At 42.0% G+C, this 17,334-nt stretch overlaps 1 protein-coding gene across 2 annotated transcripts in view; it reads left to right on the plus strand.

The window, feature by feature from the left end:
- ITGA8 (integrin subunit alpha 8) overlaps positions 1-8,285 on the plus strand; it is a 193,316-nt gene extending 185,031 nt beyond the window's left edge. Inside the window, exons 28-29 of one of the 2 annotated variants that reach the window (XM_030819254.1) lie at positions 2,818-2,940; positions 4,994-8,285. In XM_030819254.1, coding sequence (XP_030675114.1) covers positions 2,818-2,940; positions 4,994-5,080 — 210 coding nt within the window. In that variant the 3' untranslated portion in view covers positions 5,081-8,285. The remainder of the gene's footprint in view (positions 1-2,817; positions 2,941-4,993) is intronic. The other variant, XM_030819253.1, reaches the window with a different exon arrangement.
- The last annotated feature ends 9,049 nt before the right edge of the window (positions 8,286-17,334 follow it).

Below are 17,334 nucleotides of genomic sequence, written 5' to 3' on the forward strand. Positions count from 1 at the left end.
TGATATATAATTGTACAAATTTGTGGAGTACCTGTGATATTTTGATACACACGTGCACATAATGTATAGTGATCAAATCAGGGTATTTAGGATATCTATTGTCTCAAACATTTATTGTTTCTTTGTGTTGGGAACATTTCAAATCTCTTCTAGCTAATTTGAAAAAGACAATAAATTATTGTTAATTAGAATCACCCTACTGTGTTACTGAACACTAGAATGTATCCCTTCTACCTGACGGTATGTTTGTCAGCCAACCTCTCTTCATCCAGCCCTCCCCACCCTTTGCCAGCTTCTGGTAACCATCATTCTACTCTCTACCTCCATGAGATCCACTTGTTTAGCTCCCACGTATGAATGAGAATGTGTAATATTTGTCTTAGATCATTTCAGAATAAATTACTTAGGCTGCAGCATCCAGGTAGCACTGCGACCATGGTGGGTCCTTGAGATGGATTTCTTCAACATATGAAATACGTGTCTCATCCTTAAACAGTGGTGAGCAGAGTGTACGTAATGTCACCATGGTGATGGACCGTCATGCTTCACACGGATGTGTCAGATAAAATAAGGATCAGATGAAATAATTCCTAGCGAGGAAAGTTAACAGGCATAGGAAGAAAATGTAATGATGAGTAGGTTGAGGCCAGCCTTTTTCTCATGAAGAACATCTATCACATCCTTGGCACATTCCTGTCAAGATGGAATGACTCTCTCCCTATCTCACTCCTCTGTCAATCCGTTTATTAGTGTAGATATAAATGACATTTGGGGCCGGAGAATCGAATGAATTGAGTCATCAGTGTTTGCTGCATGGGGGATGCGGATCAAGAAGGAAGGAGCAATAAAAACCAAGACAAGCTGAGAAGGGCACCATCGGGACGCTCAACTCTAGTTAAGAAGACAGAAGCAGCTGGGCACAGTGGCTCACACCCGTAATCCCAACATTTTGGGAGGCTGAGGCGGGTGGATCACTTGAGGTCAGGAGTTCTAGACCAGCTTGGCCAGAATGGTGAAACCAGGTCTATACTAAAATTACAAAAAAAATAGCTGGGTGTGGTGACACACACCTATAACCCCAACTACTGGGGAGGCTAACACACAAGAATTGCTTGAACCTGGGAGGCGGAAGTTGCAGTGAGCCAAGATGGCAGCATTGCACTCTAGCCTGGGCAACAGAGTGAGACTCTGTGTCACAAAAACAAACACACAAACAAATACACAAAAGAAGACAGGCAACAAAGTGAGCATGGTTAGGGCTCAGTGCTAGGGTTCAGGCTGTGAAAACACCCATACATTTCCTGCTAGGGCAAATCTCAGAGCCACCAACCTTAGTCAGTAGTCTCAGCCTCTCCTGATGGGTGGGTTATAGAATGTATCTTGGAGTTCTTGAGTGTGTTTCAGGATAGAAATGATCCTTTCAACCAACACAATTAAAACTAGGAGCCCTTAGACCAGCTGAGTGGAGGCAATGCTTGCCACTCTGATAAAACCAGATACTACATTAGTGAATAATGTCTGCATCCAAGAATAATGTATTGCTCTTTTCTTTGACAAAAGGTTTTAGCAGCATGGCTGGGTCTCTCTTTGGGAATCTGCAGCTTCTTTGCTGCCTGGGCCTCCAGAGGCACAGGCCTCCAACACAGGAGCAATAGAAATGCTTCTGCCCACACAGGGAGTGGTTCATAGACACTGAGCATGCAGTCAGATTGGGAAGGTCTCATTTTCCTCTAAGGCCCCTTGCAACAGTAGGGGATGAAATGGGCTCCAGTCCCCATCTGATCTTTGTTTTTGTTTTTTTGTTTTTTGGCGGGGAGGAGAAAGAGTCTCACCCTGGTGCCTAGGCTGGAGTGCAGTGGCACGATCTCGGCTCACTACAACCTCCGCCTCCCAAGTTCAAGCAATTCTCATGTGTCAGCCTCCTGATTAGCTGGGATTACAGGTGTGTGCCACCACACCCAGCTAATTTTTTGTATTTTTAGTAGAGATGGGGTTTCGCCATGTTGCCAAGGCTGGTCTCGACCTCCTGAGCTCAGGCAATCCACCCACCTTGGCCTCTCAAAGTGCTAGGATTACAGGCATGAGCCACCGTGCTGGCCTGATCTTTGGATTTAGGATTAAAGTCATCTCCAACACATCACGACAATTAAACTTTCACTTTGCACACTGCAGTTACTTCCATAAAATACAAGATGCCTACCCTCATGCTCTGGGATATCCTTCATTGATAGAGCACAGACTCTAGGGATAAACAGACCTAGTATTGACACTAATTCATTGTGTGAATGAATCACTTAGTCCCTCTGGGAGTTAATTTTCTCATCTGTAAAATGAGGGGATTAGATTAGATGATTTCTACCCTTCTTGCACATCCAAGGATTCATGGTTGTTCACAAGCTTACCTCTCTCAATGAGGCTAGCTGAGTTCTAAGGAGACACATGATAGACCAACTCATTCAGTTTTTTATTGAGTCTACTTTTGGCCATTGTTCCCATAAAAGTTCCAGCCCAAGTTAAGGCCATTCCTTTCCACCTTGTCAATTCCTGACCCACTCAATTCTATTCTAGGGTTTCTGTGACTCGAAGCCACCCACCCACCAAATCTCTAATTAGACTTTTACAGAACCAAGCAGATCTAGGAACGTGCTAGCTTTTAAGAGTTCATGTTCTAGTGCTACCTCTCAAATATCCCCTAGATGATTTCAATTGTCATATGGATCCTTTCAGATCAACTTCCGATATTGTACTGGTAATTACTATTTTATTTCACCAAATAGTTTTCACATTAGAGCTCATTTGCTTTGTTTTCCATTTCAGATTAAGACATCAGTTATTTGGGCAACTCCGAATGTTTCCTTCTCAATCCCATTATGGGTAATAATACTAGCAATACTTCTTGGATTGTTGGTTCTCGCCATTTTAACCTTAGCTTTATGGAAGGTGAGTTGATTTACTTTATTTTCCTTTTAAACTAGAGGGGCTGTTGAGGGAATTTAGACGGATATAGTTAGGGATTTTAAAAGACAATTATGGAGGCATTTTTGGAAATTTTGAACAGTCTGAAGGATATAAAGGGAAAATCGTGTCTTGTTTGCTTTGGCATACTTAATATGTTTATATAGCTGACATTTGACTGGAGGTGCTTAATGTTGCTTTCATCTTGAGATTTCTTGTAAATAAATATAGAGAGAGTTAGGCTGTATTAACTAAGACCTGTGATCTTCTTCCTGATATGCTTAGAGTGATAATATTCTAATGAAGACTTCTTTTTCTTGTTAATTAACCAAGATCATAAGCTTTTTATTGACATGGCCCTATCGTCAATCCTTTGAGATTTTTTATAAGCACTATGCAGATGCAATTAATATAGGTCAATTCTGACTTTTTACTTCAGCTATTAATGAGGCCAGATAGATCATTCATGTTATAGGATGCCTGGACTTGGTTTTTAATCTTGCCAATTAGTTTGTCTCTATTGGGAAGCCTGAATTTAGTCCTTGATGTGTTTTACTGAGGTTTGTTCTAAAAGTCCACAATAGGAATTAATTTCTGGCCCACCAACCTAAACAATTGCCAAGTTTCACAGAGCCTTCCATTCCAAAATGGAAATGACGTCCCAGTTACATGACTATAAGAGTAATTAACCCAGTCACATCTTTGATAACTATGTGGTTTTTCCCTAAAATCATAGTGCATTTTTATTTTGAAACAATATGCAGCATGACTAATAGACCTATAAACTGAGAAAACCTTGGCTTTGAGTTAAGGAATAGCATTTCTGATCGTTATCAGCTCTTTGTGCCACCCTACACCCACATAGTCTATGATATACCTTTAGAATGGACTTTTGTGTTGTTCTGTCACTCATAGTAATTGTATTTCCAATGAGTATAAGATACAACCATGTGTGCCAATTGACAGGATATTCCAGTAGCTCTGGGAAAGAGAGATGGCTCAATGTCTGTAAGCCAAACCCAGTTAATTGGCTTCCAACATGAGAAACAAAGAAAGAATTGAGGTTCCAGGTGTCTAGGAAAAGATAGAGTTTACTTGGCAAAGTACTAATTTGACACTGAAGAGGAGGAAAATTCTAGAGTCACCTCTTACCTGAGTTGCTGGCTAACCTTTAGAAAGTCACTAAGATTCTGTGCCTACCTGGTTCTGGCATTCAAACAAGTGACAAATCTATTCTCCCTCTATATATGCTCTATGTTCCACCAAGCACCGAGGGATGTGTGGCCATCTCTTCACTTCTTCCTATAATCCATCCCAAAGCAGCCAACAGGATACTTTAGGAGACAATCTCCCTTTCCTGGTCAATAGTTAGTGCTTCTGCTCTAGTAAGCATGTGGGAAATCCTTGGGACACATTGCTGTGATCTCAGGAAAATATCCAAGGTCCATAAGTGGTTTGTATGAAAGAAGAGGGACATCTTCCACTCCAACTACAGGGCAGGAGAAAGGGTGTGAGCACTCTGCCCTCCCCTCCTCACCTTGCCCTATGCAATAAACTCCTCTCTACAAGTAACAAACACTCTGCTCGCACCTTCTAATTTGGAGAAACAGACTGATTATATGTGCAGAGCTCCAGGCTCCTTCGAAAATACATAAAGGGCCAGGCGGGGTGGCTCACGCCTATAATCCCTGCACTTTGGGAAGCCGAGATAGGTGGATCACTTGCGGTCAGGAGTTCAACACCAGCATGGCCAACATGGCAAAACCCCGTCTCTCCTACAAATACAAAAATTAGCTGGGTGTGGTGGTGCAGGCCTATAATCCCAGCTACTCTGGAGGCTTAGGCAGGAGAATCGCTTGAACTAGGAGGCAGAGGTTGCAGTGAGCCAAGATCATGCCACTGTACTCCAGCTTGGGGGTTAGAGAGTGAGACTCAGTTTCAAAAAAAAAAAAAACACATAAAGTGAAAATTCTTTGAATGAGGGGTTTCACAGGTTCCCAGAATGACGTGATTTTATAGCCCATCTTTCCCTTTATAGTGTGGATTCTTTGACAGAGCCAGACCTCCTCAGGAGGACATGACCGACAGGGAACAGCTGACAAACGACAAGACCCCTGAGGCATGACAAGAAAAAAAGAAAAAAAGACCAAAGACCTCAAACACTGGTCCTGTTCAAAGAAAAAGAAAGAACATGAGGGTTAAAAATCAAGGCTTTCTGATACCTGACAGTGACCCACGAAATGGAGGGGACCCTGGAAACATCACCTCATCTACACCGCACTTTGGAGAAATTGTCATGGGTATCCAGTGAGCCCTGTTGGAAAGGAAACACCAGCACTGGAGAAGCCATCAGAAATTGTGGAAGATTTTCTTTTGCTTTAATCGTTCTGTACTTGGCAAACACTTTGAAATGGGTATGGGAACGTAAGTTGCAGTCCAGATCAATCCAGCATAAGTTGCAGAGATGAAATGTCTGAATCACTATAGAATTTACAAGGTGAACTAAGGTGAAATGACTGATTTACTATAGAACTTAGAACTAAGACCGCACCGTCCAACACTACTGTATCCAATGGAACATTTGACACCTCCCTATGGAAAAGAAACATTTCTAAGGACATTATGGCTCAGGGAGACAAGCAATATGTTTTTGGTACTGTGAAAGTACTTTCGAAAGGACAAAAATAATCTTGTGAGTGAGGGTGAAAGTTTATTTATTTCTTTTCCATGTCTCTGGGTTGAGAATCTGTCATCTAGAGAATTTGGAAATTAAGATTTGGTTAGCTAGTTTTCAAAATCACTCACTCAGTTTCCTCCTAAGAACCACTGTGTGCAGATAACTCATTTAGCAGAGCTTCTTCAGAATTTAGACAGTGCTAAGGAAAGGAAGATTGGCATTAGGAATCAGTTCTATTTAATACCTTGCTGCCTTCCATCTGAAATTCCTTTGACTCACATTATCCAGGGACTCACATATGCTTAATTTAGCTTTGCAAGATGTTGCATTTATATTTCCTTGTGTATCTTTCCATTGACTTAGTTAATACATGAATTTCAAGGTACTCTCTACCTTTGGAGTGTTTAAAAGTAATGGTAAAATGTCTAGGGTTCATTAATTAAAAAGCAATTTAACATTATGGGTAAACATTATTTTTAATATCTATAAGAAGCAACAGTTCTTATAGATATTTAGCTTGGGATTAAATACCTATTTTTCCTGCTATGCCTTGTACTTGTATACACAGAAAAAACATGTTGAATATAACTTAGACAAAAACATAAAATTATACAGGCATGAGCCAAACTGGGAAAACTGATTCCTAAAGATTTTTATTTAAAATTGCTTATTCCAACTTTATTACTTATTTTTACTGCTAATCTTTATAATATGTAACTTCGGAGAATAATCTTTTATTTAAGCTATTTTCCCATCATCTTGAATTTAACCATCACAAATTTTTTATGTTTAAAACTCTTGTAAATAATTCATAATCATGTAATATTATCATTTTTGAAGTAAAATTGACCAGCCAAATTTATAGGTAGTCTGCACAATTTTGTATCCTTTTTTAATAATGAAAAATTGCTATGAAGAAATACTGAACAAATTTTTATGTGCAATATTTTATAGACCTATGTATCTGAAGCATGTTTACACTGGCATTATTTTTTTAAATTAATTTCCTAAATGTTAAGTATGATAGAACAAGCTGACCCAAATCCTTAAGTTTACAAAGCTGTTGGAAAACTTTGTGCCCCGATTTCAACAATCACGCTTTATTTGAAAGATGAGCTAAGCTCACAGACACTAAATTTTATGTCATGCCATAATCTGGAGAGGAGCCATTTGGCTACAGCTGCGGAACTTCATTGAGGAGCAAATGAAAGGCACATGGACGAGCACGCTGGTGCAGTTCATGTTCTTCCTGCCTGTGAATTGAATACTGTCCTGGTAGCAGTTTCGGGTCTGTCAGGAGCTCAAGGCTGGTTTGTGTGGCTGACTATGGATAAGCACTGAACTTGCCTCAAAGAATGTAAGGGGTGTCCACACCAGCCTCTGGGGGTCTTTGGTGTTAGTCTTCCAGGTAGAGCTGGTTTTACAAGTAGGTGGCCATCTATAGGATGTGATGTGAGCGATGCCAGACAGCTCTCTCTGCCCCCAGGTAATGCCCTGACTCTGGTGATCCTGGCTGAGCTGTGACCAATAGAGGTTAGCTCCTCGGGATGTGGGGTCCTAAAAGGTCCCTGAAAAAATGCACCCCTTGTCTTTAAGCCAATATTTGTGAAGGAACTGAGAACTCTTAGGGCTACATAAACAGAGACCCCTGTTGAGATAGTTTATGCAGATACCTGGAAGGAACTAGAGACGCCAGAAGGAAGACTGAGACCCAGAATGAAGCAAGGCATCAGGGCTCCAAAGTGAACTGCACCATACCAGAGTCTCAGCCAAGATGGCCCCTTCCTAGAGGGACAGGCACCTTCCACCTGCCCACAGGCACTGCTACCTGTGGGAATTGCAGAAGGCCATTGTACGCATGCGCATGCACGCAGTGGCCCTCTGCCCTTCAGAATATGGAAGCAAAGGCCGGATGCGGTGGCTCGTGACTGTAATCCCAACACTTTGGGAGGCCGAGATGGGCAGATCACCTGAGGTCAGGAGTTCAAGACCAGCCTGGCCAACATAGCAAAACCCCGTCTCTACTAAAAATACAAAAATTAGCCGGGCATGGTGGCAGTCTCCTGTAATCCCAGCTACCTAGGAGGCTGAGGCAGAGAGAGAATCGCTTGAACCCAGGAGGCAGAGGTTGCAGTGAGCTGAGATCGCGCCACTGCACTCCAGTCTGGGCAACAGAGCAAAACTCTGTCTCAACAAAAAAAAAAAAAAAAAAAAAAAAAAAAGAATATGGAAGCAAATGGAGGAAGAGAGGAAACTGAAGTCAGGCAAACCTTCCAGCAATCAGTTCTGCCCAGAGAACATACTGACAACAGAGAACACACTGAGTGTATCTGCTTCTAGTTAGAGCATTGACGATTGCCTTCATAATTCATAATGTGCTGTGCTCCTCTGAGAGTCTATCTGTATTTCTCTTCAAAGAATTCCCTTTTTAAATTCTTGCAGCTGGGTTTTAAGACACAAGAATAGGGGCAAATTAAGTTTTATAAACTTGGAGATTTTTATACAGTAAATAAAAAAATAATATGTACTAGTCACCCCTGAAACTGCATTCTTAGAACTCAACTCTTGTTTTATTTAAATACGTGCGTAGATACCTGTGAAGATTTTCATGTACCTATTTACCTTGTCACTAATAAAATTAAAACTGAAAGACACGATGGCATACTTTCAGTTTATTTCACATGCGACATTAGTTTCCCTATTGTGGCCAGACATCAGAGGTTTCTGTCTCTATATCTTAATTCCTTATTAGAAAAACATTTAACATTGGGAGAAATTTAATAGAGCAAAAATGCAATGCTCCCTGGGAGGATGAAAATGTTCTACTTAGATTTCAGTGATGTTTGTATTAAACTCCATGAGTAGTCGGGCACGGTGGCTCACACCTGTATTCGTAGCACTTTGGGAGGCTGAGGCAGCGAATCATGAGGTCAGGAGTTCAAGACCAGCCTGACCATGGTGAAACCCCGTCTCTACTAAAAATACAAAAATTAGCCGAGCGTAGTGGCGCACATCTGTAATCCCAGCTACTCAGGAGGCTGAGGCAGGAGAATTGCTAGAACCCAGGAGGTGAAGGTTGCAATGAGCCGAGATTGTACCACCACTCCAGCCTGGGCAACAGAGTCAGACTCTGTCTCAAAAAAACAAAACAAAACAACTCCGTGACTATAGTAAAAATTATTAAAGTGTATATTTTAAATGAGCACGTTTAAGGTATGAGAATTATATCTCAGTAAAGACATTAAGAACTTTTAAGTACCTTCTAGTACCTCCACCCTTATACAAGTGATTTCTCCACTGTAGATACATGTTAGCTCCTTTACAAAGCCTTCCCTTCATCTTTGCCTAACTGTATTCCATTAGCGTTTTGTGAATTTCCATACTTTTCCATTTCTTCCCATGGCCACCTTCTGGCTGAGTGACCCCTCAATGAGAGCAGAAACCACATCATTTCCTCAGTATGTTTCGTATACCTGGCACCAGCACCTGTTATATAATCAGTGATCAAAACAATTGCTAGAATGAATGCATGAGTATATATACACGCATAGTCATAATCATGTGAACATGTGTTTTGTCATTCCCTTTCATTACTAAGCACCAGCTACAGACAAATGTGTGTGCACCCTCCTATTTAAAATGTTCATACAATGCGATTGTAATAGTAAATGTTCTATTCAGTTAGTTAACCATGGTTCATTTAACCATCCCCCTCTTATTGGGAATAGCTGTTCACAGCTTCTTATATTAAGAACAGCATTACAAGTCCAGCACAGTGGCTCTGGCCTTAATCCCAGCGCTCTGGGAGGCCGAGGCAGGCAGATTGCTTGAGTCCAGGAGTTTGAGACCAGCCTGGGGAACATGCCGAAACCCAGTCTCTACAAAAAATACAAAACATTAGCAGGGCGTGGTGGTGCGTGCCTATAATTCCAGCTACTCAGGAGGCTGAGGTCGGAGGATAGCTTGAGCCCAGGAGGTTGAGGTTGCAGTGAGCCCCAATGCACCCCAGCCTGGGTGACAGCATGAGAGAGCCTCAAAAAAAAAGAAGAATGGCATTAAATTGAATACTTTCATACTTACATACTTAGGGTTTCTTTTTTGTTTATTCCAATGAATGAATTTCTCAAGAATGAGATTGCTTGGTCAAAGTATATGAAGACTTTTGTAGCTCTCGATAACATGTTGCTCTTAAAAAGACTAAGTTAGTTTGCATTAACCTAAGTGTACCATTTCCTTCCCAATTATTTCAGCATGGTTTAAATAGTTTGGTAATTGTTTTCAAATGTTACCTTATATTAATTTATATTTTATTAGAATTTAGTAAATTTAAGGTACACATTTAATTTTGAGTTCTAATATTTATCAGCCACTCAATATAAACCAATTTATTGCTCATAACCCATAAGATATTTAAATAATTGCCACTTCTCTGGCATTCACGAATCCCAGTGAGAACTTATCTGGGTGTTTTCCCTGTACCCCACAGCAAGCAGTAGGATGAATCCTTCACTTTGTATTATATACCACTCACACTTCAAAACCTACACCTGGCCAGGCACAGTGGCTGTAATCCTGTAATCCCTGTAATCCCAACACTTTGGGAGACTGAGGTGAGAGGAATGCTTGAGGCCATGAGTTTGAGAGCAGCCTGGGCAAAATGGTGAGCCCCCATCTCTACCAGAAAAAAACAATAAAATTAGCCTAGTGTGGTGGTGCATACCTGTAGTCCCAGCTACTCAGAAGGCTCAGGTAGGAGGACTGCTTGAGCCCATGAGTTTGAGGTTGCAGTGAGGTAGGATCACTCCACTCTCGGTTCACTGCACCCTCTGCCTCCCAGGTTCAAGCAATTCTCATGTCTCAGCCTCCAGAGTAGCTGGGACTACAGGCACATGCCACCATGCCCAGCTAATTTTTTGTATTTTTAGCAGAGGCAGAGTTTCACCATGTTGGCCAGGCTGGTCTCAAACCCCTGGCCTCAAGTGATCCACCCACCTTGGCCTCCCAAAGTGCTGGGATTACATGTGTGAGCCACTATGCCTGGCCTGATGCTGAAGAGCAAAGCACTCAATCCAGTATAAACTAGCCTGTGTGGGGCAAGACCTGCCTGAGACATACACAAGAAGGCTCCATCTTGGCCAGTCCCACTGATTAAAGCCTGTACATATTCATCGCAAAGAAGAAGAGGAACTCCTGTGAGGTCTTTCATCGTAGTTAAATGCTCTGTAGCTGGACAAATGAGGTGGGAGCTCAGTCTTCTCAATGAATTCTGTTGATCTCTTTGCCACTTCCCATCATTTTATATGTAGATGCTTAACTGTGGCAATACTTCCTAAATGTTGAGTTGAGATTTGGGTGCCTAGACTGGGCGAAATGTATCTTGCAGAATTCTAACAAGGTAGAATTCTCTTGTGGATTGCACATTTCCTCTGAAGAAGTTGCACCATCCTCACAGGTTACCTGTAGAGGAAAGAGCATTCATTCTGGTGCCCGCAGGAAGATCTAGAGCATGAAAACCTTTGGTTGATGTCCATAAATGCTAAGACAGTACCTCCCTAGGGTCTAATGCTCTTTTCCCCAAATATAGCTGACTTTCTACTCCAGAACTCTGATTACATTAAAATGTTGATTTCTTTAGCATGAGAAATTTAAAGCATTGAAACTTTAGGCTCATTTTGCGAGCCAAGTAAAATGATAAATGCCCCGGTGATACATAAGTCAATCGCACATTCAGGATGGCCAGCGTGTATTAGGTATAACTCTGCTTGCCATTTTAAACTCTCCCGACCCCCCAAATATCATCTACCTTTGGAATTACTTATGAGCAAGTTCTCCATTATTTGTGATTATCGGCCAAAATCCATATAGAAATGTAGCCTGACACCAGGATCTCCTGACAATAAAAAGCCTCGGATTTAACTTTTTATTTTTGAGACAGAGTCTTGCTCTGTCACCCAGGCTGGAATGCAGTGGCATGCATGATCTCGGCTCACTGCAACCTCCACCTCATGGGTTCAAGCAATTCTCCTGCCTCAGCCCCCTTAGTAGCTGGGAATACAGGCTTGCACAAGCATAATTATTATAGTTTTAGAAGAGACGGGGTTTCTCCATGTTGGCCAGGCTGGTCTCGAACTCCTGACCTCAGGTGATCCACACGCCTCGACCTCCCAAAGTGCTGGTATTACAGGTGTGAGACACCGTGCCCGACCAGATTTAACTTCTATTGGTGCCATGATATGACACAGTAGGAATGGCTCCTCATCTTTCTGTGCTGTGGCTTATTTTGATTGTGGATTGTGTTGTAGAAACAACTAAGTCATTAGTAAATTGTTCCGCTAGCCAACCTTTAGGTGGGATTGATTTTTAAGCAGTAACAGTGGACTTTCCTGGATTAAAAGTTTTGTATTTCCACTTTCATTCACTTCATTGATTGAAAGGTACATGTATAACTATAATTTTTATTTCCATAAGGGTTTTTAATTTTTCAAAACTCCATAGTTTTCTTCCGTATTAGTTTTCTAGGACTCCAAGTTGCACAAACTGGATGGCTTGAAACAACAGAAATGTATTGTCTCACAGTTCTGGACATCAGAAGCCCAAAATCAAGGTACCGGGGGAGCTGTGTTCTCTCTGAAGGCACTAGGGAAGCACCTGTTTCCAGGCATCTCTCCCAGCTTCTGGGAGTCTCAGGTGTTCGTTGGCTTGTAAACGCAGTACATGGATACTACTACCTCATCACATCGTGTTCCCATGTGTCCTCACGTCATCTTCCCTCTGTGAGGACCTGGGTCCATGTTTCCCCATTTTATAAGGACATATAAATCATATTAAATTATGGTCAGCCCTAAATTTTCTCATTTCAACTTGAATCCTTCTATAAAGACCCTCTTTCCAAATGAGGTCCCATTCTGAGATACCAGAAGGTAGGACTTCAACATGTCTTTTGGAGGGGACACAATTCAACTCATAACATCCCCCTAAAAGTGTCTATTCTAGGCTAGACATGGCAACTCCTGCCTATAATCCCAGAACTTTGGGAGACTGAGCTGGAGGATCACCTGAGCCCAGGAGTTCAAGGCTGTAGTGAGCTATGATTGCACCACTGCACTCCAGCTTGGGCAAGAGAACAAGACCCTGTTTCTAACAATAAAAATAAAATTCCTAAGCATGTGAATTAAGGACAGGATGAAGATTTTAAAGAGGATATCTTTACATCAGTCTTTTGATTTCTACTCACCCAGCTAATATGCTTGTGTTTGCTGAGTGCATAATAGATTTATACATATTTATGTTTTCCCTTCACTTACTGCCTCTATGCACATATTATAAGATTAAGACAATTGCATTTTTCATATAATTTACTCATCTGCTCTGTCTTGCTTTGCAATTTCTTACTACCAGCAGCCATATTCTCTTTTTCCATTTTTCTTGTCCCCTGAAATAATCATTTTATTCTCACAGGCAATAGGCATAAATATGAGTTTTATGATATATGTGAGTAGATTCCTCGCTGGTTATAACCCAAAGGGTGCTGATCACTGAGTTAGTGGGAAGCAGAGAGGAAGTCCCTGTATTTGGGCTGTAGGGCTTGGTCCCCAGTCCACTATTAACACAGAAAAGACATTGTTTAAATCTACAGTGACCCAGCGGTGGGAAAAACAGTTGCCACAATGGGTGACAGAATAAAGAAAATAAAGATAATGAACATTCTCTGGGTACATATTGTATGTGGCACTGGGCCACACACTTGTGGTAGAAGTGAATTTACCAAGCATAAGTAGGCAGGGCCCTTGATGACACAGGTGAGAGTGAACTGTGCCTGCCCACAGACATCACCGTAGTCTCACAGCCTGGGCAATTGGCCTGCAGATCCCCTAAGCTACCCTTTTCTCTTGCTTCCACCCCACCTATCTGCTCTTCTCACTGCCTTCTTTCCCAGTATTGATTGGGGAATTTCCATTGATTTATATGTAACGAGTGGCTCCAGCTCCAGGTGGAGAGCACTGAATATTTCCCTTTGGCCAGTGGCCTCTCACCCCACACTCAGGTTAAGGAGTCTGTCTGGGCTCGTGAGCCCCAGGCATCAGTGATACAGGCTGCATTTCATCACTGACAGAAAGTCTCAATGAAAGTCCCAGCTCAGTCTCCCAAAGTTCTGGGATTATAGGCAGGAATCGCCATGTCCAGCCTAGAATAGACACTTTTGGGGTGATGTTATGACTTGAATTGTGTCCCCTCCAAAAGACATGTTGAAGTCCTACGTTCTGGTATCTTAGAATGGGACCTCATTTGGAAAGACGGTCTTTATAGAAGTAATCTGGGGGAAACACTGACCCCAGGTCTCTAACCGACTGTTCTGAGGAAGAGGAAGTAAAATAGAAAGGAGTTGAGGATGGCATCATAAAAGCAACATTAATAGCAATAAGAATGAAAATGCAGCTAGGTGCGGTGGCTCACACCTGTAATCCCAGCACTTTGGGAGGCCAGGGTGGGTGGATCATGAGGTCAGGAAATCAAAACCATCCTGGCTAACACGGTGAAACCCCATCTCTACTAAAAATACAAAAAATTAGCCGGGTGTGGTGGCAGGCGACTATAGTCCCAGCTACTCAGGAGGCTAAGACAGGAGAATGGCGTGAACCCGGGAGGCGAGCTTGCAGTGAGCTGAGATTGCGCCACTGCACTCCAGCCTGGGCGACAGAGCAAGACTCTGTCTCAGAAAAAAAAAAAAAAAAAAAAGCAGAAGAATGAAAATGCATTAGGCATCCATTCTGTATGAAGCCCTCCACTAAGTAGTTTATGTGCATCTTCCGTTTAATCCTTAACACAACCATACAAGACAGATACTGCCCAAGAAAAATTTATTCTGACACTTATTAAGATGGTAAGACAGATTTTATTCAGGACCATCGCCATGGGTGTAGGGGCCATGGCAATGGGGTTTTGCAGTAGGTAAAAAGATTGGGCTCAACTTTGAATACAGCAAGGAAAAGTGGGGATTATAGACAAGGAGTAGGGTGGGGGTTGGTGGATCGAAAATCACAAAGAAGAAACATCAGAGTCAGGGGCAATTCTGGCTAAGGCCGAGGCAGAGAAAGGTAATCAGACATCACCTGGGGCATGGTGACGGAGGGAGGGGAGGAATTTGGTCAGATGTTAAGGATGGGAGCTCTTTCCAAATGAACTCAGGATTCTTGCTAAAATGGGATACTACAAGGACAAAGATGAAAGCCCAGGTTTGGCTCTGGTCAAGGAGAGGGCTCAGAGGAGCCTGACAAAAGTTTGTCCAAAGAAAGAATTTTTGCCAGTATGGAATTGATCTCTGTTTTGCTGATGAATCGCAGGCTAGACAGAGTACGTAGCTTCCTCTGCTGGTTTGCCCCATAGCAAATGGCAGAACTGACATTCAAATCTAGGTCTACCTAATTCCATAGACCAGGATCCTACAACCTGCCACAGGTAACAAATATGGAGAATTCCCACTAGACTCATGTTGAAAGCAGGGGAAGAACCCTTTAAAACAATGAGGTTGAAATGGTTTGCCATGACCTCGATGATCCCTTTTAAATTCTCCCAAAACCAGAGAATAAAAAGAGCTAAGATCTGCAAAGGGCTCCTAGATACAAAAGTACAAAGCTGAATCCTTCCTTTAGTTTACAAAGAGTTGGGAATGAGAACCACAGACATTTTGTACCCTTCTATTTTCAGAATTCTGTTTAGATTTATGCACGTGATTAAACATTCTCACCATTCTCTGACACCTAAAAATTTTGATCTATGCTGATATGGTTTGGCCGTGTCCCCACCCAAATCTGATCTTGCATGGTAGCTCCCATAATTTCCACGTGTCGTGGGAGGGGCCCAGTGGGAGGCAGGTCTTTCCCCTGTTGCTCTCATGATAGCGAGTAAGTTTCATGAGATCTGAAGGTTTTATAAAGGGGAGTTCCCTAGCACATGCTCTCTTTGCCTGCCACCATGTGTAATATGTGACTTTGCTCCTCATTCACCTTCTGCCATGATTGTGAGGCCTCCCCAGCCACGTAGAACTGTGAGTCAATTAAACCTCTTTCCTTTATAAATTACCCAATCTCGGGTATGTCTTTATTAGCAGCGTGAGAACAGGCTAATACCTATGCTATTTAATTTTCAACATATCTCCATAGAGAAACTGGTTCTTTAGGTCATCTGCTAAGGTTGGAACTGATTCCCAAGGCCATGGGATTTCAGAATTTTAGAACAGTGTATTTAAAATCATTTTCCTTACACCAAAAACTACTTCTTAGAAGCCTAAATGGCAGAATAAACTTCATTTGTCAAATCAAAAACTCTTGCCTTTCTCTGTTTCATTTTAGGAAACTACAACCTCATATAACTGGGATGCAATGGCCCCAAACAATTGCTGTCTAAAGATCTCCTTACTTAGGGGATTAATCTAATAGTTTCTTTAGTCTTCTTTAAACTAGACGTTATTAAGGATTAACCCAGACAAATAGAATTCAGATTTAGTCCTTAACCTAGGAGGTCTGTTAATTTGCATCAACAGCAATCTCCGTTCATATGTAATTCAAGTTGTGTGATGTTGAAACGCTATACATTTTTTTTGAATCGAGATGCTGTGTGTAGAATTAGAAGAATGAATTTCTCCTAACTCCCCTGTAGAATGGAGAGAGGGAAAAGATAATCATCATTTCTGGCTTGAATACTGGGTCAGAGAAAGAAAGGCGATGGTGTGGTTTTGCCTGTTGTGGGATGTGAAGCCATCTTGGGATTGACAGCATTTTATTACGGTTGGACAGAAAGAGAGGGAAATACAGACAATAGTCTTATTTCTGTTTATGAAGACCTGACTGTCTTCAAGAATTAATATTTACCCTTAGGACTTTAGAGGAATATGTGTGAAGGGTGTGTGTGTGTGTGTGTGTATGTGTGAGAGAGAGAGAGAGAGTGAGAGAGATAATATGTATGTGGAGAAAGAAAGTTTGTGATACATGCTCATGGAAAAACCTGAAAGGTGTCACATGGGAAGTCAAAACATACCATCAAGCATCCTAAGGAACATTCTACCAGCCTAGATGCTCAGGTGTGAGGAAATGTAGTGCTTTGGAGAGGAATGGACTGACTTTAAGGAGAGGTCTGGTGAGAGAGGAGGGAGTTTCCCTCAATGCAGATGAAAGCTACAGCATGGAGACTGAAAAAAGGCAGGTTTATACAGGGACAGAGTCAAGGGCAGGGGAGCCATGAAGAAGAGAAATCCCTGCAAAGAACTTCATCCCATGGACAATGGGGAAGTCATATGTAGCATGAAGGTTAGAAATTTTTTCCTCGTGTGTTGCAGTGCCTTTCAATGATCTCATTTAGGAGAGAACTGGATATGCCTCTAAATGGTAGGTTGTATTAGCAGCCCCAATCCTTCACTTTCTCCTTTATCTAAGCCCTTAGCCACATTGCTTTGCTGTTCCTCCCATCAAAAGGCCAACTAGCTTTCCCTGACCCTTGCTTCTGAGTTCAGCCACATGGCATGCTCTAGCCAGTGGGATATTAGCAAATGGAAAGCAAATATGTTGGAAAAAGCACATGAACGATGAAACCTGGTCTCCTGCACCTCTACTGTCACCATGAGAAGGATATGCCAGGGCTATGCTGCTTGTCCTAGGAGAAGAATAAAAGTTAGAGGTACAAGAAGCAGAGCCACCTCCTCCCAAGTC

Source organism: Nomascus leucogenys, chromosome 9, assembly GCF_006542625.1.
Source record: "Nomascus leucogenys isolate Asia chromosome 9, Asia_NLE_v1, whole genome shotgun sequence".
NCBI lineage: Eukaryota > Metazoa > Chordata > Mammalia > Primates > Hylobatidae > Nomascus > Nomascus leucogenys.